Here is a 26,921-nt window from a genome sequence, read left to right as displayed (position 1 = left end):
TTTCCCTGTATGTCATTTTGACTTTTTGTAGTATTTTTGGTGTTACTGAGAGGGCTGGAAAACTCGGGTACCTTAACTAACTGGTCCCAATTTTAAAATCATCTCACTTTTTTATCTTTGAACATAGCTTAGCCATGAAAATGCTACCCAGGAGACACACTTAGAACATGCACACATCAAACTTCATAGGAATATATAGCATTACTTGAGTTTTAATAGTGTACTTCTGTCAGTGAAATGTCTACTCTTGACACTACCTACTATCCATTTCAAAATATAGTTATCCTCCTGTGGCCTGAAAAAATATAAAGCAGATACTGATTCTTATTTTGTCTTGATTCAGAAATAGTTTAAACACCATTTTGAAATATAATTTTAGCAGAATTATACCAGCCTGGTTTTCTGAGTTGTTAGCATATCCACTGTACGAACAACAGGATTAAATCCTGCTGTGAGCATACATGCTTGTGAATGTCTTTAGATAGGCTGAAAAAGTTCCATGTTTTGGTTGATCAGGGGTTTCTCGATTACATTAAAAAAACTACTATATATACAGGGTGTTCGAAAAATAGCTCCGGGATTTTCATTAACTCCGGAATAACTTATATTAAGACATTTTGAAGCAGAAATGTATGAAGCACATGTTATCAAAGTACAATGTCACAAGTTTTATTACCTGCTAGTGTAACTCAGTGTGTGCACTATTTACAGCCCTACAGACATCAAAACAGAATTCCACCTTAGACCACCCTCTGTAAGCATATCCATGGGAATTGCTTCTATGATTGCTGCTATTCCTACTTAATTAAAACTGTCCAAAGGAATTTCAGGCTGAAGTATGGTAGGAATGCTCTGAGTGACAAAATCATCCATAAGTGGCATAATCAGTTCTGGGAAACAGGAAGCGTTTAAAAGGGACACTCACCAGGTAGGCCTACACCAAGTGCAGAAAACTTGGAACAAATTCGACTATCTTTCCAGTGTAGCCCAAAATGTTCAGTTCGTAGTGTGAGTCGTCAATTAAACATTCCTAAAAGAACAGTGCAGGACATTGTCCTCAAGAGATTGAAACTTCATGCTTATAAACTGCAGCTTGTTCATCATATCCAGCCTTTTGATAGGCCACAAACAGTTCACTTTGTGATCACCATGTTAGAACTCATTGCTGAAAATGACAACTACCTCCATAGCATTTTATTTTGTGATGAGACAACATTTCATGTGCATAGAGTTGTGAATTGCCATATTTGTCAGGTGTGGGGGTCAGAAAAATGGTGGAGTTCATCCATAACATTCTGAAAGTCAATGTCTGGCATGGAATCATGTATGATTGTATTGTTGAGCCATTTTTTTCCATGAGGAGACAATTACGAGTGTGGCATACCTGGATATGCTAGAGAACTTTGTGTTCCCCCCAGAATGAGAATGTGGAGGGCCTCATTTTCCAACAGGATTCCCTGCCACATTATGCGGCGATTATGTGGATTGTGCCCAACAACAGATTCCTAGGAATCTGTTGTTGGGCAGATTCCTAGAAAAATTGATAGGCAGAGAAGGTCCCATTGCTAGGCCACTGTGCAGTCCCGATTTGACTCCAACGAATTTCTACTTTTGGGGCTACATAAAAGACATTGTATATGAAGTAAAAATTGAGTTCCTTGTCCACCTGTGCCATAGAATAACAGCAACCATACAAGCAATTCCTATGGATATGCTTACCCAGGTGTGCCTGAGGTGGAATTCCATTTTGATGTGTATAGGGCTGTAAATGGTGCACACATTGAGTTACACTAGCAGGTAATCAAACTTGTGACATTGTACTTGAATAATATATGCTATATACATTTCTGCTTCAAAATGTCATAAAATAAATTTCATTGAAAACCCCAGAGTTCTTTTCCGGACACCTTGTATCTCTCCAGTCTACCCTGTTGTGTTTAGCTTAATAGCCTGTCAGTTCTAAGTAACTTGGTATTCTTAGAAAATGCTGTTTATGATAGGGCAGTTAATTTTATCTTTATTGTCTGCTGTGGCTGTGAACTGTGTGTGTGTGTGTACATGTACGTACGCACGTGCATGCACGCAGTCTTTTTTGGGATGAAAAAAACCCTGTCACCACCATATGAGACTGTTCTTCATATCCTGGATGAAATATGAACACAGATCTTTCCATTCAAAGACCTTATCTGTACTGACTGAGTTATGGGGCTATATATATATATATATATATATATATATATATATATATATTAATGAAATTTAGTAAAGAATGTAAATAATGTAAAGCATTATAGTAATGCAAATCATAGCAAGCAACATCTTATTAAATGGACAGCCACTATATAACATCATCTGTGTAAAGTAAAGAGCTGACTTGAATATATCCAATTTTGATGTCCGGTTTAATGCTACTTTTCTTCATAATGTGACACTAAATTATAGTGATAAATGATAAATATTGTTAGAGATAGTTTTGTTTCCTTGCCTTACACCTGATTTTACACCAAACCATTTTCCGATACTTTTTTCAATGCTAACAACTGACATACCTTAAATATAGTCAGGACAATCCCTGCTTGTGCACCATATGTGGCTCATCAGAAATTTTGGCAACTATTGGAGGAGAGTCTATTTCTGTTTTCTTTTTAAAACTTATTTTTAGATAAACATGCATATGGTCAATTTATATCAGAAATATCACAGTATTTTATATCTTTTATTGCAGCCTTTTATTTTTTTTCAGGTGAAGCTCTTCATGAATAAAGTTTGATCCCTGATCTATATATTGCTCTTTATAATAATGTCCCATTTGCACCTTATCAAATGTATTTTCCAGATCTACAACTTAAGCAAATCCTTTTTTCAATTTCTGTAATTTCTGGATGATTTATAAAGTGAAAATCTAATCCTGGCAGGCTCTCTTTGGCCTGAACCCAGCTTGTTCTTTAAATTTCTCTTTCACAATTTATCTTAGCCTCTTCTTAAATATGCTTCTACAGATCTTGTGTGGAAAGCACTCAGTGGGGAAATTCTTCTGTAGTTCTTGTCAGTTTTATTTCTTTTTTTAAGATGGGTACTATGGGAACTCTAATCATATAAAATTTGACCTTTTGACTATGCTTTCTGACTTATGCAGTGTAATAACCACTATATAATTTTTATATTACCACACTTGATAATTTCTGGTCAGACATCATTTATTATAGTTGGATTTCCACAGTTAAGATTTATTTTTTAGCTCAAGTATTGATCTATACTCCAAATTCATTCTTTTTTGAATATATTTTTGCTTTTGTTTCATTTAACAATCTTTCAGTGTAAATGCTCTAAAAATCAAGAACATCTTCAGTTTTTGTCATTATCATTTCTGAATCCTTTTACCCTTTTCCTCCATTTCTAAGCTTCTTCAATAGCCTCCAGACATTTTGATATTCACTCACTCCACTCCACTCTTTCCCAAGGACTAACTTTTTCTTTATGTTATTGCATTCTCCAATTACTTAAAAAATTCCTTGACATCTTTCTTAGTAGAACATTCTTTGGGATTTACAATCACAAGTAAGTCTGTCCAATTCTCAGTTACACTACTTGAAATTTCCTGCCATTCAAGAAGTTTATTTTCATGTTTAGTATTGAATACCATAGTTACTCTTTCCTTTCCCTGATCATTGTTACCTGAATATGACATTATTATTATTTAGCAGTATCTTGCCTGTTTTAGTTTTTTTTCATTTTGGCAACACCAGTGATATCACCATAATACTTTTCTAATTGCTTTGTGAGTTCTATTTCTTACATTGATGCTGCCTGTCTTCAGTTCTCTGATATTTAGTTTGAGTTTGTTCTATGGCTGCCTATTCAATGTTAGTCCCCATCCCCTGACAAAAACAGAGGACTTGTTTTAACTGGGTGACTTCTCAGCCATCATGATATTTCATTACATTGTACCATTATTTTTGTTTAAGGTTTAAGCCAGTATGAAATTCAGTTTGTTCAGCAAAGTTCCAAATTGTTAGCCATGGTTGTTCATTCATAATCCAGAGAAAGAAATGAAAAGGTGAAGATTAGATGGTCTGAAGCACTGGTCATTTTTCCATTCCTTACAGGCTGTTTGACATCTCTCTGCTCAGTTAACTGCAGAGTTTGGTGGATAGAAAAAGGAGAGGTGATATGATCAAGACCTTTAAACTGTTGTGAGGCAGTTACAGGGTTGATACTGGGGAGTTCTTTCACTTGGTGAGTGAGCGATGACAAGGGGTCATCCCTGGAAGTTACGAAAGGAAGTTGTGAACAAGAGGGTGAGGAGTGGTTTCTTTGCATGGAGGATGGTTGAACCGTGGAATGCATTGCCTGATAGAGTGGTAGAGCAGAAATGGTCAATGAGTTCAAGGAGTGGTATGATAGACTTTGTGTTTCCTAGGAAGGTCCTCCTATGATTAGTCTCTTGACTTCATGGAGGCCTGAATAATAATAATAATAATAATAATAATAATAAATTCATTCACTTTGATTTTTTTATAATTATAGGAGATTTAAATAATAATAATATTATTATTATTAATCAAGGCCTAGTAAAGAGCCAAAAAGACATTCTTATCTTTACATGTGAACATTTGTTTCAGCACTGCAATTATCTTTTGAGCTGTATTTGCAATCTTTGCTACATGACCCCTGAACTTCAACTTCCTATCTACTAACACTTCAAGATCCCCAGCTTCATCATTGTGATATCTAATCACACCGAAGTGAATGACTTTTCATTTACTGACTTCCATTTTCCCATGCCCACAATTCCAGCCTATTCAAATCATTCTGCAAGTGCTGCATGTCAGCAGCATTCCTGATTACCCTACCTATCTTTGCATGATCAGCAAATAACTGAATGTCGCTTTTCAAATCCTTCCCAATATCTCTGTATAAGAAAATATTTTCACATGTATCTTATTAAAAGGCCTATTAGTTTTTGGAAATATACTGTGTGTAATTTAAGAAATACTTTTATGGTATAATATAAGTTTTCTGAAATGGAGGCAGCAAAGTTTATTTTGGAATGTCATGTTTGTCTCTCCCAAAAACTGACCTACCAATCCGAAAATATATGTATTAATATGTTCTGTCGTGTAGAGGTCATTTGTCTCACATTGTACTTGCATTTCTGCACAGTTTGCATTCTATAGAAAGGACATGCTAATTATTGTTATAACCTTTCTACAAATTCAAAGTGCAGAGGGAGAAAAAAATCATCTGGTTTCAGAATATACAATCAGCCAGTTATTAAGAGAATTACTATATTTGGCTAGTATATGAAATTAACAAAGGGTAAAATCATGAAACATGGATCACATGTGCATGAGTTTGAAGAATTTAAAGTGGTTAATAAGTAATTATATTTTGTTTTTAAACTCTGATGATTTCTTAGATCAATAAACTATTTCACCTTGCAGATTGAAATTACCTTTATAATCCCAGTTATAGATATTTTCATTGAAATTTGGAAATAATGGTCTCTTTGCTCTTCTAATGTTACCAAGTGTCCATATATGAGTGGTACTACTTCTTCAATTTTTGTAATAGTGGTTAATGGAAACTTCTCCACTTTACCCTTATTTACATAAGTTTTCCATGATTCTATTTTTTTCTTTGAGGGAATGAATCTTATCACTTGTACTAAAAATGCTCTCGTCGTTTCCTTTCATATTGATATTTAACCTATTTAAGCATTAAAAAAAATCAGTTAAATATATCCCAGTAGCTATCTGATATTTGCAACTAAGGAAATTGGATAACTCAGATTTTTCAAGGGTGAAGAAAGCAAGCATTTCTTCCTGAAGTTGTTCATTAACTTAACATAACACCCTTCATAGCACCCTGGTTGGAACCCATGGTGCAAAAATACAGTACTGACTTTGAAAGTTATTCAGTAGTACTGTTTTTTTTTATTTTTTTATTTTTTTTCACCATGCTGTACATTAAACTACTACAGGATGGAGTGAATCCATAAGATTTTAAGCTTTCAGTATAGTCGCATTTGCTTGTGTGCACATTATAATTCTTATGTTGTATCCCAATGATGTCTCTCTCTCTCAAATTTAATTCCATGTGTCGTTCTTTATATATTTAAAAAAAAAAAAAACTTCATCCAGCATAATTACTGAATTGTGCAAGCAGATTATGTCATTAAGGGAACAGAAAATGTGTGTATATACACATACAGTGTGTAGGAAGAAAGGAGAATAGATAAATGCAAAAACAGAGGGTGAAAGAGATGATAATAGTGGCAGGAACGAATGATTTGAAAGAGGACAAAATGGAAATGATAGTGGATGTGAGGGAGTTGTTTGAGGTAGCAAAAGAGAAGAGTGAGAGAGTTAGGATGGTGAGTATCTTACCGTGGTATGACAGCGAAGTGTTTAGAAGGAGGGCCATAATTGCCAATGACTTTATGCGTGGGTTATGCATGGAGAGTGGTGTGGAATTTGTGGATGTGTGGAATGAGTTCGATGGGCGAAAGGACTTATATAAGATGGAGGGGTTACATTTGAATGGAGTTGGTGTACGGAGACTTGAAAGAGTGTTGATGAATGATGTGGAAATGGATGTACAGACTCAGGGAAACTAGATTTATTAAGAGGGGGGGAGTAGATATGCAGACTTTAGGGGGGGCAGTTAAGTGTATGAATGAGTATATTATGCCCAGGCGAGTATGACGGACAACAAATCAGAATGGGATAATTAGTATAAGGAATCAAAGTAGGGATGGGACAAATGGGCTTCTGCGATTCATGTACACTAATGCCAGGAGTATTAGGAACAAGAAGGAAGAGTTTTTGGCCATGGTTGGCACTTCCAGGCCACAGGTTGTCAGTATTAGTGAAACATGGCTGACAGAAGATGATAAAGCTAGTGGGATTGAATGCGATGGGTATAGCGTGTTCAGGAGTGACAGGGTGAATAAAAAGGGGGGAGGAGTGTTATTGATGATAGCTGATGAGCTTCAGCCAAGGAGTATAGAAGTTGAACTGCAGGATGGGGAAAAAAGCACATTTGAGGCTGTTTGGTGTGAGATACAATCTAGCAGAACAAAATATACAATTGGGTGCTGCTATAGACCAGGTGATGGAGTGGATGGTGGGAATAGTATGCATAAGCAAATAGAAGAAATGAATGGAAGGAGGGTAATTATTATGGGTGATTTCAATTATGGTAACATTGATTGGAAAGAGGAGAGGGCACATGGGAGGAAGGAATTGGATTTTATGCAGTTATTAAGGGACAGCTATCTACGGCAACATGTATTGGAACATACCAGGGGGCAGAGAGTGCTGGACCTAGTAATTGCAACTGAGAATGTAGCTGTAACAAACATGACCATGTTGCCACCAATTGGTGAGAGTGACCATAAGGTCATGACTTGGGAGGTGGCTAAAGGAGTCGAATTTACAATTAAGACAGGGTATATGTGGAATTACCGGGCTGGTAAGTATGACAAGCTTAGGTGTGTGCTTGGCTCAATGCCATGGCATGTAAAACTGCAAGGGCTGGATGTTGATGGTGCATGGGAGGTGGTTAAGAACTGTTTGCAGGAGGCAATGGTTGACTTTATACCAAGAGTCCGAATAATAAATCAGGTAGGGGTTAAATGGATGAATAACACTATTAAGCTTGAGCTGCAAAAAAAGAAACAATTGTGGAGGGAATTTAAGGAGAAGGGTGACCATCAGGTGCATGAACAGTATAAAGCTCAGGCCAGGATGGTAACAAGGGTGGTCAGAAAAGCAAAAGCAGATTACGAAAGGAAATTGGCCATGCAGGCTAAAGAGAATCCCAAACAGTTTTTTCAATATGTTGCAAGTAAAAGGAAAAATGCTCATGGTAGAATGATCTTAAAAAATGCTGAGGGTAGGGAGGTAACTGAATCAGTCGATGTTGTGGAATTACTGAGCGAGCACTTTGCAAGAGTATATCATCCAGGTGGTGGCTTTGCGGAAATGGAGGAACCAACAGCTTATACTGGAATTGTGATGAATGAGGTAGAGGTAACTAGTCTATTACAGAACCTCAATGTCAATACATCTGTGGGATTGGATGGTATACCAGCTCGTGTCGTACGTGAAGCGGCCAAAGAATTGTCAGTGCCCTTGACCATTATGTTTAATTTGAGCCTCAGGACTGGGTCAGTCCCAAGGGGGTGGAAAGAGGGGAAAATAGTTCCACTGCACAAAGGTGGTTCCAAGGCTGCTGTTGAAAATTACCGGCCAATCAGCATAACAGGAATCATTATCAAGGTCTTAGAGAAAATAGTCAAGAGGAAAATACAAGATTGGATAGAAGAAAATGGGATACTGTATCGGGGAAAGCATGGTTTTGTGAAGGGTAGGTCATGCCTCAGTAACTTGCTCACGTATTATAACACAGTGACGGCTGAACTGGATAAGGGTAATGGGTTTACAGTGATTCTGCTGGACCTTGCTAAGGCCTTTGACAGGATACCACATGGAATTCTAATCAGTAAATTGCAGCATATGGGAATGGACATAGGGTTGGTGAGATGGATAGGAGGGTGGTTGACGGAGAGATATCAGAGAGTGGTTTACTCGGGAGTAGAGTCCACAAGACGGCCTGTGACTAGTGGTGTACCACAAGGATCTGTTCTTGGACCACTGCTGTTTAATTTGTTCATAAATGATATAGGAAAGGATCTGAGAGGAACAGTTCATTTGTTTGCGGATGATGCGAAGTTGGGTAGAGCAATAGTGAATGCAGATGACGTCAAAATTTTGCAGGATGATTTGGATAGATTGGAGGTCTGGGCTAGGGAGAATGGATGTCAATTTAATGTGGCAAAATGTAAGGTTATGCATTTTGGGATGAAAAGATGGGAGGCAGTTTACTGCATTGGTGGAACCGTGCTCCAGGAAATTGATGAGGCACGAGATTTAGGAGTGTTGGTGGATAAGGAATTGAAATTTAGGGGACACATTGCAAAAGTGGCCAAATCAGCTCATCAAATCACTTGGTTGCTGAAGAATACGTTGACAAGCAGAGACAAGCAGGTTATTGTTCCTCTGTATCGAGCCTTGATAAGACCTCATCTCGACTACTGTGCTCAGATTTGGTCACCTAGGTTTCTTCTTGATGGGGAGGAGGTGGAGAGGATCCAGAGGCGAGTGACCAAGATGATAGCAGGTCTGTGGAATGAACCGTATGAGAACAGGTTGAGGATTTGTGGGTTGCAAAAATTGGTTGATAGGCGGAGGAGGGGAGATATGATTGAAACATTCAAATTACTGAAGGGTTTCTATAAAATTAATTCAGAAGATATTTTTGAGAACAGGGCTGGTTGTGGGAGGACTAGGGGACATCCATGGAAACTGGGCAAAAGTGTGGTTAGTAAAGGTGTTAGAGCTGGGTTCTTTACTTTTAGAGTAGTGAATGAGTGGAATGCGCTCCCTGAGTCTGTGGTGGATGCTGTGACAGTGAATGAGTTTAAGGCGAGGTATGATAGATACTGTATGAATGTCGAATAGTTGTGATGAAAATGATTTGGGGCCTCCCTCGATGAGTCTAATGACTCCCTGGAGTTGCCCGTAATAATAATATAAAACATATAGCCCATTATGTACAGTGTCTGTATGAATTTGGAGTTTAGTATAAGAGGAGAAAAATCTGTCTGACTATAATATGTATAACATGATTTGTCTGGACATGGCATAAATCGTGTGTGTTTTTGAAGTGCATGGCATGTAGTATGTTTCAGATTTTATTTTCAAGAAATCTATGAAAACACTTACTAATCCTTTTATGTCAGTTTTGGAAATTCTCTGGAAAAAAAGATAAAATTGAAAAATCATAGCACTTTATGTAAGATATGCATTTTGAAATTTCTGTATTCATTTCATTAAAAAAAAAAATTAAATATCATTTGAGCATTTTGAATTTTCTTTAGTAAATGAAACAAAATCAGTATTAGAAAGTAAGGAAGCATGGTCACAACAAACATGCTATTGAACAAATTATTATAATGTTTTATTGTATTTTCAGTGGCTATATATCAAAGAGGAATGGTAAAAATTTAATCTATAAAAAAGAAATGCTAACTTATTGCAATAAACATGCTTATCTTTTATTGCATTTAAAGATCATACTGATTATAAAATTTTAGTCGTGCTCTATGTGCATAAATATATTCACTTGGCACAAAACCTGCCTAATTCCTGCAATACATAATTAAAAAAATTAGTTCTTTAATTACTTCACATATTTATGATATAATATTGCTTTAGTGATTGTGTTTTTATAAAAGTACTTCATTGAGATAAATTGAAAACACTTCTTTTTCATGAAAATGTATAAAAAAAAAAAAAATTGATACAGGCATTCTGTAAAATGTTCACCAGTTAGCAAAAATGAGCCCACTGCAGAAAGGTCAAGCAAAGTATGCAACTTTGATACACAACCCAATAGGTTATGACACAATTGTTCAGAACTTTTTTACAAAATGAACTATAATTTTTGGAAAAAAAATTAGCAACAAAAACAAAGTGTATACACATGGAAATTTTATTCATACAAACTTCATGCTATTAATCAACACACACCCATCTTGTAATTCTACTATTGTCAGGTGTGCTCCAACAATTTCAGAGAAACTTTAGCTACAGTGTGATAGCTTGTTTTTTTATCTTGCAGCAAAATCACTTTTGATGGGTATACATTATCCCTTGCATAACTCTATGTATGAATATGAATGTAACGTTGGGACTATGAGGTTACTAAGAAATTGGTTCTTACAGTCACATATTTGGAGAAAATAGGCATCTTATGTTCTTTGGACAGTGCCAGTTTCTTTAAACTAATTATACCATTGATATATTTATCATAAGGCAGGTTTGCCTGATAGATTTGCTTGTATTTTCTTTCACGTGCATTATCATCTGAATTTTTCATATAATAAAACAGTTTTTTTGTTTAACTGTTATCAAATGCTGATTAGAATAGGATGGATACACATGCACATTACTTCTTTGATAGGTGAATAATAGTAACTAACAACAGTTTTGTTTGAAAAATATTGGCATTCTTTTTCAAAACCCTGTAAAATACCAAAATTGAGGCACTAATGAAATTTTCTTTTTATAGCTATTGGAAGGACACTGATTCCCCGCTATTTTCGGAGCATATTTGAGGGAGGAGTGACAGACCTGTACTTTAATTTAAAACATCCAAAGGAATCTTTTCATAACACAACCATTACTTTAGACTGTGATCAGTGTACTATGGTGACTCACCATGGTAAACCTCTGTATAATAAGGTATGTTTATTTTAGATATATCACCTATATATATTAGGTGGTAAAAGGTTTTTTCTTTAAATGGAAATGTTTTGTATAAATACATTATCTCTGTATTATTCAGTCAGTTTGAGAAATAAATTTGCTGGTTAACTGAGAAAGCATGAGTATAGATAACAGAATGTATGATTAATAGTGTTATTTCAGCAATTCATAGTAACCTGTTCCAAGAAGATGAGGAGGCAGCTGAAAAATCCAGCAGTGGATAACCAAGATGATAACTAGCTTATGGAATTACATATATGAGAACAGCTTTAGGGAATGTGGTCTTCAAAATTTAAGGACTAGATGGAAGAGAAGAGATATGATAGAAACATACACATTAGGGGATTCTAACAGCATAAATATAAATAAGATTTTGTGGCTTATGGGAGATAGGCATAGAATGGTCATCTCTGGAAGCTAACTAAGGGTGTAATTAGGAAATGTGAGTCCAGGTTCTCATAGCTTGTGGCGAGTATGGAATGGACTGCTATTAGAGGTATTTTTGAGTGTATCTTCAGTGAATGAATTGAGAGAGATTTGATAGATATTTAGGCATGAATGACTAAAAAGGGTTCTCCTTCCACGAGTTCTTGGACTTGCTGGAAGAGCCCATGATTGAGAGGGTTACTGTATACACTCAAAATATAAGGTTGATATATATATATTTTCAATTTTGACCCAACATTTTCCTATGGATATTAGGTAAATCATTGTTTTTGACAGTAATTTTTTTCTTTTTTTTAATTGAAGCACACAGAGGTACTGTTCTAATCATTAATTTTCTGATTATAAATAAAGATATTTAGATCTTTCATGATGAAATTCTGATAATATCTGCATTGTAAGATGTAAACAGTTAAATTTAAAACACAATAAAATGCAAACTAGTGTAACAATTGACTTTCATTCCATAATCTCTGCTAGGATGTTGTAGCCATGCATTATTAGGATTCTTCAAAGAGCTAAAATTGTATTATATGTACACAGTTAAAAAGTTGTTGGCACAATTTAGAATAATTATTTCCATAACCTTTGATAGACTAAGTTCTGATTTAGATTAGGAGAAAATAATGCCTCTGAATGCTCCTTAAAAAATAATAAAATAAAAAATCATACTTAAGGCATCTTATGGATACTTATGATATCCCATAGAATCCTGAGGCTGTTGTTTAATTGTGTCTTCAAATCCTCACTTGTAAGGCTGAAATACACTAGATAGGTTCTGATATTCACTTATTCTCATGCTTTTTAACATACAATTTTACTTCCTTTAGAAACTTTGCAAAAACAAGCTGTCTAGTATATCTCAGAATGGTTTAGAGATAGTAGTCTGGATTTTGGGAGGATGGATTGTACAACTCTTTTGAAACAAAGAAATTACACAAACATTTCACTACTACAGAGTTTTTAAATTTATTATATTTATTCTTTAATTAAATTTATTATAGTTAATATTAGTGGAAGGAAAAAAAAATTTCCTTTGGAAAAGCAACGCATGAAGAAATTTGTGCTTATGCATGCTTTTGTCAAGCTATACTATGTTTTGCTAATCTCAGATGGAGGTATATTAACAAACTTAGTCTTGTGTGACAAAAGCATAAGGCATAAAATATTTTTTATTATTTACTGGCTTTCTTTTTAAAGGGAAAAAAAATTGATGCATAGGTGGGCATATTTAAAAATAATTACAACAGATTTGAAGATTTCTTTGTATAAAATTTTCACCTAAGTATCAAGTGCATCTTCAGTATGCATTTTAAAACTCAAATAAGGTATAAGCAAACATAATTGAAGAATGTTGAAAGATTATTTTTCACTTGGTTAGACTATAATAAATTTAGTTTAATTCTTTATCCAACTGTGAGCAAACACAGTTTGTGCCTGAAAATATCTTCAGGACTTGGGTAAGGTAGTACAACACTGGGCAACTTGCAGCAAAGGTGGATCAAGCTCTCATCACTCCTTGTCTCAGTATCTCCCATAATGCAACACACATCTCCTTGTGGACATGTATACTACTATGCATTAAGAGAAGGGCTACTACCCATACTGGTTTCGACCTTTATTGAGGTCTCGTCAGTGGGAGCCGGGTCTAGAAGTGGAGATACCAAGGCAGAAGCAATGGGGTCATCTTTACCCATAGGAGTTGCCAAAAGGTGTACCACCTTGTTATTAAATTACTCTGGATTTAGAGAAAGATGTTGAAAGATTATTTTTCACTTAGTTAGACTATAATAAATTTAATGCAAGTAGATGTGCGTTGCATTATGGGGGATACTAAGACAAGGAGTGGGTAGAGCTTGATCCACCTTTGCTGTGAGTTTCCCGGTGTTGTACTACCTTATCCCAGTCCTGAAGATATTTTGAGGCGCAAACTTTGTTTGCTCACACTTGGATAAACAATTAAACTAAATTTATTATAGTCTAACCAAGTGAAAAATAATATTTCAACATCTTTCTCTAAATTCAGAGTAATTTAATAATAAGGTGGCACATCTTTTGGCAACTCCTAAAGGTAAAGATGACCTCCATTGCTTCTGCCTTGGTATCTCCACTTCTGGGCCTGGCTCCCACTGACGAGACCTCAATAATGGTCGAAACCAGTATGGGTAGTGGCCCTTCTCTTAATGCATAGCAGTATACATGTCTGCAAGGAGATGTGTGTTGCATTATGGGAGGTACTGAGACAAGGAGTGATGAGAGCTTGATCCACCTTTGCTGCGAGTTGCCCGGTGTTGTACTACCTTACCCCAGTCCTGAAGATATTTTCAGGCGCAAACTTCGTTTGCTCACACTTGGATAAAGGATTAAACTAAATTTATTATAATTGAAGAATCAACACTGAACATGGATTAACATAAACAGAGTAGAGTAGCACCATTTGAATTACACCAAAGTCCTAATAATACTGTTAAAAACAAATAAATAATCTTGGGTGACCTGTGTTAAGAACAGCAATTTTTCATAAATGGATTACCTTAGCCCATCAGATCTTAATCATGACTTTCTTACTAGAATCAGTGCAGTTAATCTTTAGATACAATTTTCTCTTGAAATAGGAAACGACCAATTAATTTCCTTCTTAAATCTCCTTATTCTTGATCAGCCAGACAGGATCCTTCAGTTTTCAGAAAGAAAACCCATGCCAGACAAATACATTCAAGCTGTGTCACACCATCATCCTTATCATCTAACATTATCAAAATCCTAAATGCATCTGGCTCACTATCTTTGCTCCACAGAAACATTACTGACACAGGAACAGTTTATTAATTCCACATTACCATTTTTTGAATTCATCAACAAAATCATTAATAATTTCTCCATTTCCATCTTTTCAGGAAGAGATCAACTGTATCATCATCCTATGTTAGAGGTATATCTGAATGCATCACCAAATTACTTAGGTCTATTAACATCCAAGTAGCACTTTCCCTCAATTCATAAACCTGCCTCCTTTCTGGGCTGTGCAAAGATCAGACTTCTCCTTTGATCTGCTCTTATTTATATATATATATACAGGGTGTTCGGGATAAATTTGACATATTTATAATTAATTATATTTTTCCGTAAGTCACATGTATTAACACACACTTCTCTTCATTTAAAAGTTTGGACCCTTTTTCATTCATATACAAGATGTCAGAAAGGATGGATAGCTGGAACCCACCTGAATCATGGAAGAGAATAACTTGTATCATGATGATTCGTGCCCGCCATCAAAATAAGGATATTACGACTGCTGCCCAATGCTCCCTGAATACAGTAAAAACAATCAGGCATGAACTAGAGACTTGCAATGGTGACTACGAGGATGTAGCAAGAAGAAAGATCCCTAGCAGACGATCTGATTGCGTTCGTACAGCAGAATTCCTCGCAAATCTGCAGGAACAGGTGTTGGAGAACCCTGGCATTGGAATTCGGGCTTTGTTCGTGGAGTTGCTAACTGTAGTCAAGCCCTGGATAACAAGGGTAGCCAATGGTAGGCCGTATGTATGATAGCAGGATTCGGCCCCTTGCCACACCTCTGGGAAAAGTCAAAAATGGTTGTCTGAAAATTTCTACGACTTCACCAGTCCAAATGTTTGGCCTCCAAACTCCCCAGACCTTAACCCCATGGATTATTTTGTATGGGGCGCAGTTGAAAAAGACACCAATCGCACTTCCAGTAATACAAAAGCCCAGTTAATGGATAAAATTAAAACAGTTTTTGCGGCCCTTCCCAGGGAGACTGTAGCATCAGCTTGTTCGAGGTTCCGAAGCAGAATTGAAGCTGTGATCGATGCTAATGGTGGTTATTTTGAGTAAATCTTGTTGATAGTATTGTAATTAACTCTGCCTGTAATGTTTTTTTGTCAATTCATTAAATTTAATAGATACAAAGAAGATTTTCTTTTTCCTTACGAAACTGTCAAATTTATCCCGAACACCCTGTATATATATATATATATATATATATCCATTTCCTTGCTCTTGTGTCTCTCTTACATTGCCAAAACTGGAAGATATGTAACTGTTCTTTATGAAGAAGGTCTAAATTATATTAATTTCCATGAGTTGGAACAATCTGGATGCTATCTCCTCCAAATGTAAAATTATTTGGAAGAAAACTAAAATCATACATAAAACCTGTTTTCTTGTGGAACAGTCAAAAGACAGATGTGAAAGTTTGCTATACTACCCTGTTCTAAACAGTTCTGTTATTCAGAGATTATCCTTCTTCATGGAAAATTGTTCTTAATACAGCTTATGCCAGCTAAAACTTGTTTTTTAAAAAACTATTGCTAAATGCAATTCAGGCTATTTTCTACTTCATTTTCATGTTATCTTCTTCTTCTGCAGCTTTTCCCACTTAAGTAGGGTCACTGTTTGTAGTGAGTCTCCTCCACAGCCTCTGGCTTGGACTGTAGCCACATCCAAGTTCTTCATCCTCAAGTCTTCCTCTACCATCTCCCTTCATCTCTTCTTTGGCCACCTGCACTTCCTCCCCTGCACATTCATCTGCATGACCTTTCTTACCACATACTCTTCCTCCCTCCTCATTACATGACCAAACCATATCAACATTGCTCCTAAGTTCGTAACTTTCACTGTTCCCCTTACATAGTCATTTCTCAGACGATCCTTTCTGGTCACACAGCACATCCACCTAAGCATTCTCATCTCTGCTGCCTCCATCCTGCCAATGTTATTTTTCCTCAGGGCCGCAGTTTCCATATCATAGGTCATAGCTGGTCTCACTACTGTCCTATAGATTTTGCCTTTTAGATTGATCGGCACCCTCTTATCGCATAGCACTCCAGCCATCTCTCTCTCCAGTTCCTCCATCCTGCTTGTATCCTGCATCCGACTTCCTTCTCAGCCTCACCATCCTCTTTCATCATTGAACCTAAGTATCTAAAGTCACTGACCTTCCTGATGACATTTTCTTCCAGATCTGTCTCCTGGCTGCCATCTACTTTGCAACACATATGCTCTGTCTTACTTCTGCTCAGTCTCGTACCTCTCTCTTCCAACTTTCCAGTTTTAGCTTCCACTTCTCTTGATTTTGCACACAGCACGATGTCATCTGCATACAACATAGTCCGAGGCGCGTCTTCTCTCACCTCCTCCGTCTCCATCTCCATCACTATATTAAACAGAAATGGACTTAATGCTGACCCTTGATGCAAGCCAACTGTCACTGGAAAACTTTCTGTCTCTCCCAGGCAGGTCTGAACTCTGGTCTTCACATTTCTGTACATCTCCTGCACCAGCGTGACATATTTCTCTGGTACCTTCTTCTCCCTCAGACACCTCCAGACTTCTTGCCTTGGCACTCTATCATATGCTTTCTCCAGATCGATAAATACCAGATGTAGCTCCCGTTGCTTCTCTTGAAACTTTTCCATCATCCGCTATAACCCAAAGATAGCATCTGTCGTCGATTGACCAGGCATGAAGCCAAATTGCTCGTTTGCAATCTCTACCTCCTTCCTCAGTCTTCCATGAAGAATCCTCTCTAGGATTTTCATTGTGTGGGACATCAACTTTATTCCTCTGTAATTCTTAGTCTTGTGCATTCCCTTTACTCTTGTAGATGGGGGACAAGAGTACTTTCCCTCCATTCCTCGGGTATATTTTCCTGTTGACAAACTTTTATTAAGAGGTCACACAGCAGGTCAATTCCCTCTTCCCCCAGTGCCTTCCATGCCTCCACTGGGATCCTGTCAGGGTCCACCGATTTTCCATTCTTCATCCTCTTTATGGCCTCCTTCACTTCCACTCTACTAATGTTCTACACTATCCCCTCATAAGGCTCCCTATCTTCTCTGTGAGTCCTTGCATTTTCTTCATTCAAAAACCCTTCAAAGTATATTCTCCATCTGTTTCTTATATCCACATCCCTCCTTAATACCCTTCCTCCAGAGTCTTTGATCTGCCTCACATGTACGATGTCCTTTGATGCCTTATTTCTACATTTTGCCAATCGATAAATATTTCTCTGTCCTTCCTTTGTTTCTAATTGATCTTAAAGGTCTTGATATGCCATGGCCTTCACCTGTGCAACAACTCTCTTGGCTTCTCGCTTTTTCTTTCTGTCCTCTTCCACTTCTGCTTTGCCTTCCTCTTAGCCATCACTGCTTCTTGTACATTATTATTCCACCACCAACCTGCCTTCTGCTCTCTAATCTTTCTGGATGTTTCACCAAGCACCTCAATTGCACAGCTTAGAATTGCTTTTGAATTATGTCTCCACCAATCTTGAACACTTTCTAGTCCATCCGAAACCCTCTCTAACACCTTCTCCCTAAAACGGTTCCTCACACTCTCTTCTTTTAAGTGAAGCCACTTAATTGTCTTCTTCCCATGGCTTCCAAAGGTTCTTATCTTTGGCCTTATTTTAAAGTCTGCGCACAACAGTCGGTGTTGCTGCGCTACTTGATTTGTTGGGATTACCTTACAATTTGTTACTGCCTTAAGATGTTTTCTTCTAGTCAAAATGTAGTCAATTTGTGAAATGTTGTTGCCATTTCTAAATGTTATCAAATGCCCTTCCCTCTTACAGAATAAGGAGTTCACAATTGCCAGATCAAATGCTACTGCGAAGTCCAAAATCCTCTCTCCTTCCTAGTTCATCATTCCCAGTCAATGGCTTCCATGCACCCTTTCACAGTCCCTATTCTGTCTCCCTATGTGTCCATTCCAGTCTCCTCTGACAATCACCATCTCGTTTTCTTCCAGTTCCCTCATATCTTCACCCAGCACGTTCCAGAATTCATCTTTCTCTTCTGCTGTACAGCCAATTTGTGGGGCATATACACATAAGACGACCAGTTGCTCTTCTCCAAGACCCAGTTTCATTCGCATGATCCTCTCGTTCCTCCTACCCACTTCCAGCACTTTGCCCTTCATTCTGCCACACACCACAATTCCGACACCATTTCTTCCCTCTTTATTCACTCCAGAGTAGAACAATTTATACCTGTCTCCTAGTTCCTTCACCTTTCCCCCCCTTCCACCTTGTCTCCTGCACACAAAATATCCAACTTCCTCTTCCTCATCATGTCTGCCACTTCTCTTCCCCTTCCAGTCATGCTTCCAACATTCAATGTTCCCACTCTCGACATTCTCTCCACTTGCTGGGCTCGTTTTAACCTCACCTGCCCTTGATGTGGTAGCCCTCGTCCACTTCTTGCAGCTGTAGGGCGATGTAGTTGCACGTTGCTTAAGGTACATCCTAGCTAGAGCTGGCAATGAAGTTTTACGACCGGATGCCCTTCTTGACGTCAACCCTTGCCATTTATCTGGACTTGGGACCTTCACCTATTGAGGCTAGCTTGTCCCCCCCCCCTTTCAATGGCTGCATAAGGCGAAATGACATAGCAAGATAGGAGAGATTCACCCCTAGTCCTCGAATACTCTAATAACATTGGGGGGGGGGGTAAGGAGCAAGAAGAGAAGAAAGAAGGGGAGGGACCAGTCTAGAGATAATATAACAGATGTATATTACATGAAGTAAGGCATCAGGTAACTCGGGTTTGCATGGTCCAGCATCAGGTAACTCAGGTTTGCCATGCCCGTATTCACTAAAGTGAGCCCATGAGGAAACTTCATTTTAAAGTTATAATCAAGTTTATATTGTTGACTTTTTAGTTATGCTTGTATACAAATAAAAAAAAAATCTTCTGATGGAACTTTTCCATTGTAATTATTTTTTAAAAAACACTCAGTTGACTGAGGCCTTGGATTGTGTGGTTCTGTACTCTGTTTTCATAGACCCCTTCTTGTTATAATATAACTTCATAAAAACATTTTATATGCAAAATATTGAGCTAGATACTGAGAAAGCTGGAGGGGTGGCTGCAGTTTAGAAATAACTATTTCTAAACTGCAGCCACCCCTAAATTAATTTCTAAATTATTAGTAGTGTTATTGAAGCTGCCATTAAGAAAGTATTGCTAAAATTTTCGAGGGCTATTTACATTCTAAAGAGCCTTTATAACTCAGTAGCTTTCAAAGAAGAACAACAACATTTAAGATTTTCAGTTGATGGTAAGTTAGTTGGTTTCATGTGAAAGCAGCAGGGTTTTTGCCCTACAGCCAAGCTTCTAGGCTGTAGAGAAAAAAAATGAGAACAGGTGCAATTTATAACAAAAGATATATTTAGGCATAGGATTAACTACCTTATCCTAAAATTATGTTTACAAAGGTAAACAGTACTTGGCAGTTGTGGGCATTAAGGGCCCGTAAATACTGTAGATTATTATTGTTATTTATATTTTTAACAGTTAAAACAATGTCTGCTGAGAATAACAGTTTCTAAATTGCATCTTTTTTTTTTATGTTTGGGTTTGAGCGATCACAAATTTTTTTTTTTTTTTTAAGAGATAACGTTTAGATCACCATTGTAGAATATCTTTAGGTAACAGGTGATTTTCATCAGGTGGTGTAGGATCAGCACCCTGCCTACTGAGGATATGAAATAGCTTGAAAAAGTTGTTTGATTATCAGAAGAGGATTCTTGAAATATCTAACCCATAGCTACCTGTGATACTGTGTATGATGGTTAACAATCTTTCATGAATGATATGCACATTAAAAAGCTAAAACATTCAGCAATTACCAATTGAAATTCATTAAATGATGTGACTTGTAGTGCCTATTGAAAAGACCCCCCCCCACACACACACACATTTAATTTTAGTTTATTTAGGCTGAATTTCTTCAGCAGTGTGAAAAACTGCTATATTCTAGATTTGGTCAAAATCAGTTTGAAGAGCATCTTTTTTTTTTTTTTTTTTTTTCCAAAACACCTCTGTAGAGGTGTCTTCAGAGAAATAGGAAAGGGGTAAGAAAAAAGCTCTTTTTTTTAATGATTTTCAAAGCGCTCTAGTTCTTTCCTTAATCGGTTAACATTTCAAAATTAGCATGCTGTGCACCATCGAATATACACCCTCTGTCCAAAACGAAACCAAACTTTTCCAAAATAGAAGAAATTAGTGGTGCTACTTGTTGTATCTTTTTGTTGTTGAAAGCGGCAGCAACCTTCATTAGTGTTGTGTCAACTGTTTATGATATTTGTTTCATTAGAAGCCGAGTTATACTGCCAAGAGTGACAGTTTGTTTTAACAAACGTTCAGTCATCACAATATTCATGCCATACGCAATGATTTCTTGCTATCAGTTGCTTCAAAACTTTGAGATAAAACTCACCATTGACCGTTTGGCCAGGTGGAATGAATTCTTTGTGGATATTATGTTTCTACGATTCCCTTGGAATCATGGAATCACTTACTGGCTATATAACAACATAGGATTTTTATGCACTTTTTGGATGTTAACTTCGCTCAGTCCAGTTTTTGGATGACCCTGCTTTTCGTTGCCCTCAAGCGTCTCACGACCACTTTGAAATTGCTTAAACCACTCGTAAACTTGAGTACGGGATAAGCATTTGATGCATTTCGGTAAAACTTTTACCAACTTTAACACAAAAGTCAATCGCAGCTCTCTGTTTGAAACTCATTTTCCGACCGTTCATCAAAACACACTGTCACCATTGGCATTATAACTCTGCTTCAAATGAAACAAATGTCATAAACAGTTGACACAACGCTAAGGAAGGTTGCCGCTTTCGACAACAAAAAAATACAACAGGTGGTGCCACTAGTTTCTTCTATTTTTGAAAACTTCTGTTTCTTTTTGGCATTATAACTCTGCTTCAAATGAAACAAATGTCATAAACAGTTGACACAACGCTAAGGAAGGTTGCCGCTTTCGACAACAAAAAAATACAACAGGTGGTGCCACTAGTTTCTTCTATTTTTGAAAACTTCTGTTTCTTTTTGGACAGAGGGTGTAGATGGTGGACTGATAAGTCAAATTGTTGGCCCTAATTTAGTTTAAGAGTTCCTGCCATGAACACTTGATATATTTTTTTTTAAACTTAATTATTTTAATTCATTTCTGAAATCATAATGTATGTTGCCTTTGGATATTATCTAAAGTTAGCAATAATTTGGAGACACAGCATGCATAAAAGGATTTTATTAAAGAAATAAATAGCAAATTTAATCAAGATCTGTCCAACCAGAGTATTTCTGTTATGGATTCACCAGACAGATCAAAGCAACATTTAATGGAATATTCTGTTGTTGTTATTGTTGCAAAACATGCCTAATAATTACTTGTATTCAATGAATTTTAACTTCAAATAAACTATCTCACCTTCTTTCTTTAGATTATGGTTGGTGGCCAATATCCTAATGACCCAGTGAAAGAACAGCTTGCCAAAGATAATGCTGTAGTGGTAAGTTGAGTTAATAATTGCTTTATTATATTCACTGTAGGGACTACATGTATATAATTAACATTTGTACTTTTGATTATTTGTGAAATTTAAATGAACACATGGATCACATTCATTTAAAATCTTTAAATCAACTGCTATTTTTTTTTCCCCTCCTAATCATTCAGCTACACTGAAGTAGATGTTTACTCTGAAGTAGTAGTGTGTAGTTGGTAGTTACAGTTAAATTGATACTAATTTATTAACTATTAATCCCCCCCCCCCCTCCAACAGAAAATTCTTTACATTTTTTTGTTATCTCTTCCTTGGATAATACAGCATTCCTGAGTTCAATATTTCAGATCCTCCTCCTTCTCCTTCTGCAATAATTTGATGGGAAGGAGGCTTTCTACTACTACCATTATTACATATAAGGATAATCTTTACTGTCCTAGTTTGTACCCAAGTCACCAAAGTTTTGATCCAATTTCCTAATTTTTGAGTTTTTACATTTATTCCTAAAAAAAACATTGATTTTTTTTTTTATGTGGCTCCCCATTCACAAAAGGTTTTGTAAACCTGTAGTATATTAGTACCATAGTTAAGCTAAAGGGTTTTTATTTATTTATTTATTTTTTTTTTTACATAATCTAGAAACCTTACTCTAGATAAAAAAACATTGACTTTTTTTTTTCAAGCCACTTCAGTCCTCTGCTTATACACAGAGCAGTAATCTCACACTGGGTGATGAAATTCATTTCCCACCTAAACATTTGTACAGCAGGATTTAAACTCACAATTTGTTAGCTGGGGAGCATAGGCTTTCATCAGTCAGTCAGCCCAGCATAGTCAGTAAAGGCTGGAAAATTTTAAAGCAAAGCTGTTAAGTTTTAAGAAAGTCTCAATTCGTGATAACAACACAAAATGGATGCGCATAATATTTTATTTCCAGTCTTGTAGAATAGACATGAATTTGTTAAATTAGTTTTTACACATTTGTACAGTATTTTTAGGGAGGATAGACAAGAGAGGAGCAGGATACACTACTAATGATATCAAATGATTTGAGTCCATTTAGGGTGGAAAGCTGTAACTGCAATATGACTAATAGTATGACTGCTATATGGTGTGAGGTGGAGTCTAACAAGACCAAATACATAGTAGGGTGTCATTACAGACCTAGTGGATTGGTTGTGGTGATGATGGGTGCTAAATGAGTAATCAAAATTGGAAAATTTAATTATTCAAACATTGATTGAGTAGCAGTGAAAGAAGAATGAACCTGAATTGAGACAACTTCCTAAAGCATCATGTGACAGAAGGAATCGAGGATCGAGGTTAAAGAGTGTTAGATTTGATTATAGTATCAGAGGGGGGGGGATTTCGGTTAAAGACATGACTATTTTGCCTTTGGTTGGTGATCCTCCACCAACATGATTATGATCAACAACTTGATCATGCTATACTAACCTGGAAAGTAGCTAAGTATATGAATGTTTCATTCAGAAAAGGTTACGTGCTGAACTGCAAAGCATGAGAAGGATATAAGGATATTGGAGTGTATAGGGTGCATTTAAAAAATACTTAAATGATGCACTATCAGAATGTGTTCCTAGAGTTTGAAGAATAAATAAGGTAGAATTGAAATGCATGTGCAGTTTTATTAAGCAACAGATTCTTAAGAAAAAGATGATGTGGAAGGAATACTGTATGCATAAGGATGATATCAGTTATGAAAATTTTAAGGAGTTGGTCAGAAGAGTCACAACTGTTGTACAGAAAGCTAAGTCTGAGTATGAAAAGAAACTGACTCTGCAAGCTAATGGGAACTCAGAAGAGTTCTGTTGTTATGCTGGAAGTAAAAGAAAGATTGAATGTGAAAGAAAAATTGTACCGAATGCACATGAAATTATTCAACTGAGTGCCAATTTTGCTAATAGATATCAACATGGTCCATGCAACATTGATCTCATTGCCACCTCTTTTCTAGATGCAGAAATTCAGGTGTATAAGGAGGAATGAGAGCTGTTGCATAAGCTGAAGAATAATTCAGCAATAGGGACTGATGGGATATCATTAGATGTGCTAAAGAAACGGTCAGCCAAAATGACTTGATCTTGATATGTTTATATAGCTTGAGTCTCAATTCAGGAAAGAACCTGCACAAATGGAAAGAATATACAATAATTCCATTGTACAAAGGTGGTGCAAAAACTAGTGTGTCTGGCTACTAACCTTTCAATATCTCTGGACTGGGTGAATATTTTAGAAAAGTTTGTAGGAACTGGCATACAGAAATGGATTGACATCATTTTAGTAAAACGATGCTATTTTTTTGCAAAAATAGCATCGTTTTACTAAAATGAGGTTATGTTTGAGTAACTTGTTCACATTTTATAATATTATTATGAATGAGTTAGGTAAGGGAAATTGATACACCATGATACTTGGCTAATGCATTTTGAAGATGCAGCATGGAGGGCTATTGCATAAGTTGAAGGATATGGGATTATAAACTATTAGCTTGGATAAGAGGATTGCTGACTAACTGATATCAAAAAGTGTTGTATGGGGAGGGAAATGAGTCTACAAGATTATTTAAGGTGACCAGTGTACCACAGGGATCTCCTCGTTTCATTGCTATTCAGGCTTTACATTAATGACATTGGTAAGGATGTGGCAGGTGATATACAGCTGTTTGCTGATGATGCAAACATGCCAATGTAATCAGGAATGTGACAGACATGCATGCAACATTTTGCAGAATAATTTGCCAAAAAGTGGCAAAGAGAGAGCTGTGAAAAGATAAGTTTAAATTTTAAAGTTGTGTGTGGCAAGAGTGATAATTTATTTCGATATTGTGTTATGATAGCTGTGATTGGTGTAGTTAAAGTTCTATAATTATTCAGCTTCTTTGTGTTTCTTGTGTGTAGCTTTGAGTGCAAATAAAATGGCGTGAGACATCGATCAACACAGAAGATGTATGCCATAGAATTTTCGCAAATGGTGAAGTGCTGTGAATGCAACATGTATGCTTGGGGGAGATTGAAGATATTTATGTGGAGAGGATTAATAGGGGAGATGAGAGAGTTTGGGTGTGCAAGAAGCGTAGCATGGTTATGGATTGTGAGATATCATTGAACGTGAGCAGTAGTGAAAGCAAAAGATTGTGGATGTAGCTACAGGAGTAAGCAGAGTTGATAGTGTGGTTGAGTGCTTGAAAGGTAATGGTAAGACAGCAGGCAGAAGTAGCAGTAAGTTGGTGATGTTGAGTGCTAAGGCAAGGTGCATAGATGGTGGCATTGAGTGATAAGAGAGTAGGCATAGCTGATGGCTAGTTACAGCAGTGAGTGGTAAGACTGCAGACATGCAAGATAGTGAAAATGTGATGGGCATAAATGGCAGTGAGAAAGTAATTAAAGAGTTGAAAGCAGAGTTGGTAAAGATGAGGCAAGAGAGTAAAAATATGAGGAATGAACTAAGGAGAATTACGGATTTGCATGGAAATGTGAAGAAGAATTGGATGAAAGAGATTTGAAAGAAATATTGAATGATTTGAGAGTAGCAGTATATGGGATTTAACAAGTAGAGGTTTTTGAGTGAAAAAGCACATAAGGTTTGTTTCGTGGGTGGTAGAATGAGCAGGGAGATTGAAGCATTGGATAAGAAGAGTATGCGAGCAAAAGAGTTGGTAGTAGTGGTTGGCACAAATTATTTGACTGTAACAAGGAGAATGTAAGAATGGATGTCAGGAGACTGTTAAAGAGAGTTAAAGAAAATAACAGTGTGGCAGGTAAGTTAGTCAGTGAATTGCCCAGTTATGATGATAATGATTTGAGAAGGTGTATGAAGATTATGAATGGTTATGCTAGCAGAGTTTTGTGAGAAGAAAGGAGTTCATTTTGTGAGTGTGTGGGATGTGGGTTGCTGGAAGAGAAAATAATGACTAAAGTGAATGTAAGACCTGAGGAAACAAGAGGTGTTATGGAAGAGCAGGAAAGTAAGGTAGGTGAGTTTGCAAACAGGCAAGTGGCACAAGTGTAGAGAGAGAGAGAAGGAACACAGGGTGGATAGGGAGACACTGCATGAGAAGCGTACATGATGGTTTCAGGAATATATGTGTGAGTGTTCAAAAAAGGATTAAGATAGTCAAGGATGTGGGAGATGACATTTAGGTGTGGAGAGGAGTGTAATATCAGTGATGATAGAGGAATGGATGGGGGAGTCATATCCAAGAAGCAGGTTCATTGGGAGACTTTTTATAGAAACAGAAATAAGCTAGTATGTATGTATGTTTACACATTATTCAAAACATGGGGAATGAAATTGTAGCATTCATAGAGTTCATTTACCCAAAAATAGTTGGTATAAGTGAGATGGTTGAACATGGATGGCATTCTGACAAGAATAGAGATATACGGATATGTAGTCTTTTCATGAAGACAGACGAGGCAAAAAGAGGAGGAGTTTTGCCCATCTAAGGTGGAGATGCAGGAGACAAATAGTGACGGTGGTTTGAAGCAATATGGTATGCGAAGTGGAGGTGGACAGGATGAAATATTTAGTAGGGTGTTGATATAGACCTGGTAATGTGGAAGGCAGCGAGAAGGAAATGTTTAGGCAAATTGATCTGGCTAATAAGAAAAAGCTGATTATTATGGGTAATTTCAATTATGGTAATATAGACTGAAATGAATAGACAGCATCTGAAACCAAAGAGAATGGATTTCCTGAGTTTTTAAGTGACAATTATCTTACGTAGTTGTTTGCAGATTATGCATAGTTGAGGAGAGTTATGATCATAGAACAGATGTTGT

The 26,921-nt window shown here is 36.7% G+C and overlaps 1 protein-coding gene across 6 annotated transcripts in view; it reads left to right on the top strand.

Annotated features, from left to right (window-relative positions):
• The window catches only part of LOC150107285 (LIM domain-binding protein 2-like), a 412,695-nt gene that overhangs the window by 263,043 nt on the left and 122,731 nt on the right, over positions 1 to 26,921 (top strand). For all 6 annotated transcript variants that reach the window (XM_090391781.1, XM_090391780.1, XM_090391779.1 and 3 more), the window contains 2 exons: positions 11,140 to 11,312; positions 22,057 to 22,125. In XM_090391781.1, coding sequence (XP_090247907.1) covers positions 11,140 to 11,312; positions 22,057 to 22,125 — 242 coding nt within the window. The remainder of the gene's footprint in view (positions 1 to 11,139; positions 11,313 to 22,056; positions 22,126 to 26,921) is intronic.

Source organism: Typopeltis vanoorti, chromosome 4, assembly GCF_054136105.1.
Source record: "Typopeltis vanoorti isolate ZY-2024b chromosome 4, IOZ_Tvanoo_1.0, whole genome shotgun sequence".
In the NCBI taxonomy this organism is placed as follows: Eukaryota; Metazoa; Arthropoda; class Arachnida; order Uropygi; family Thelyphonidae; genus Typopeltis; species Typopeltis vanoorti.
Note: the sequence above shows the minus strand (reverse complement) of the source record. Positions and strands in the feature narration are given on the sequence as shown.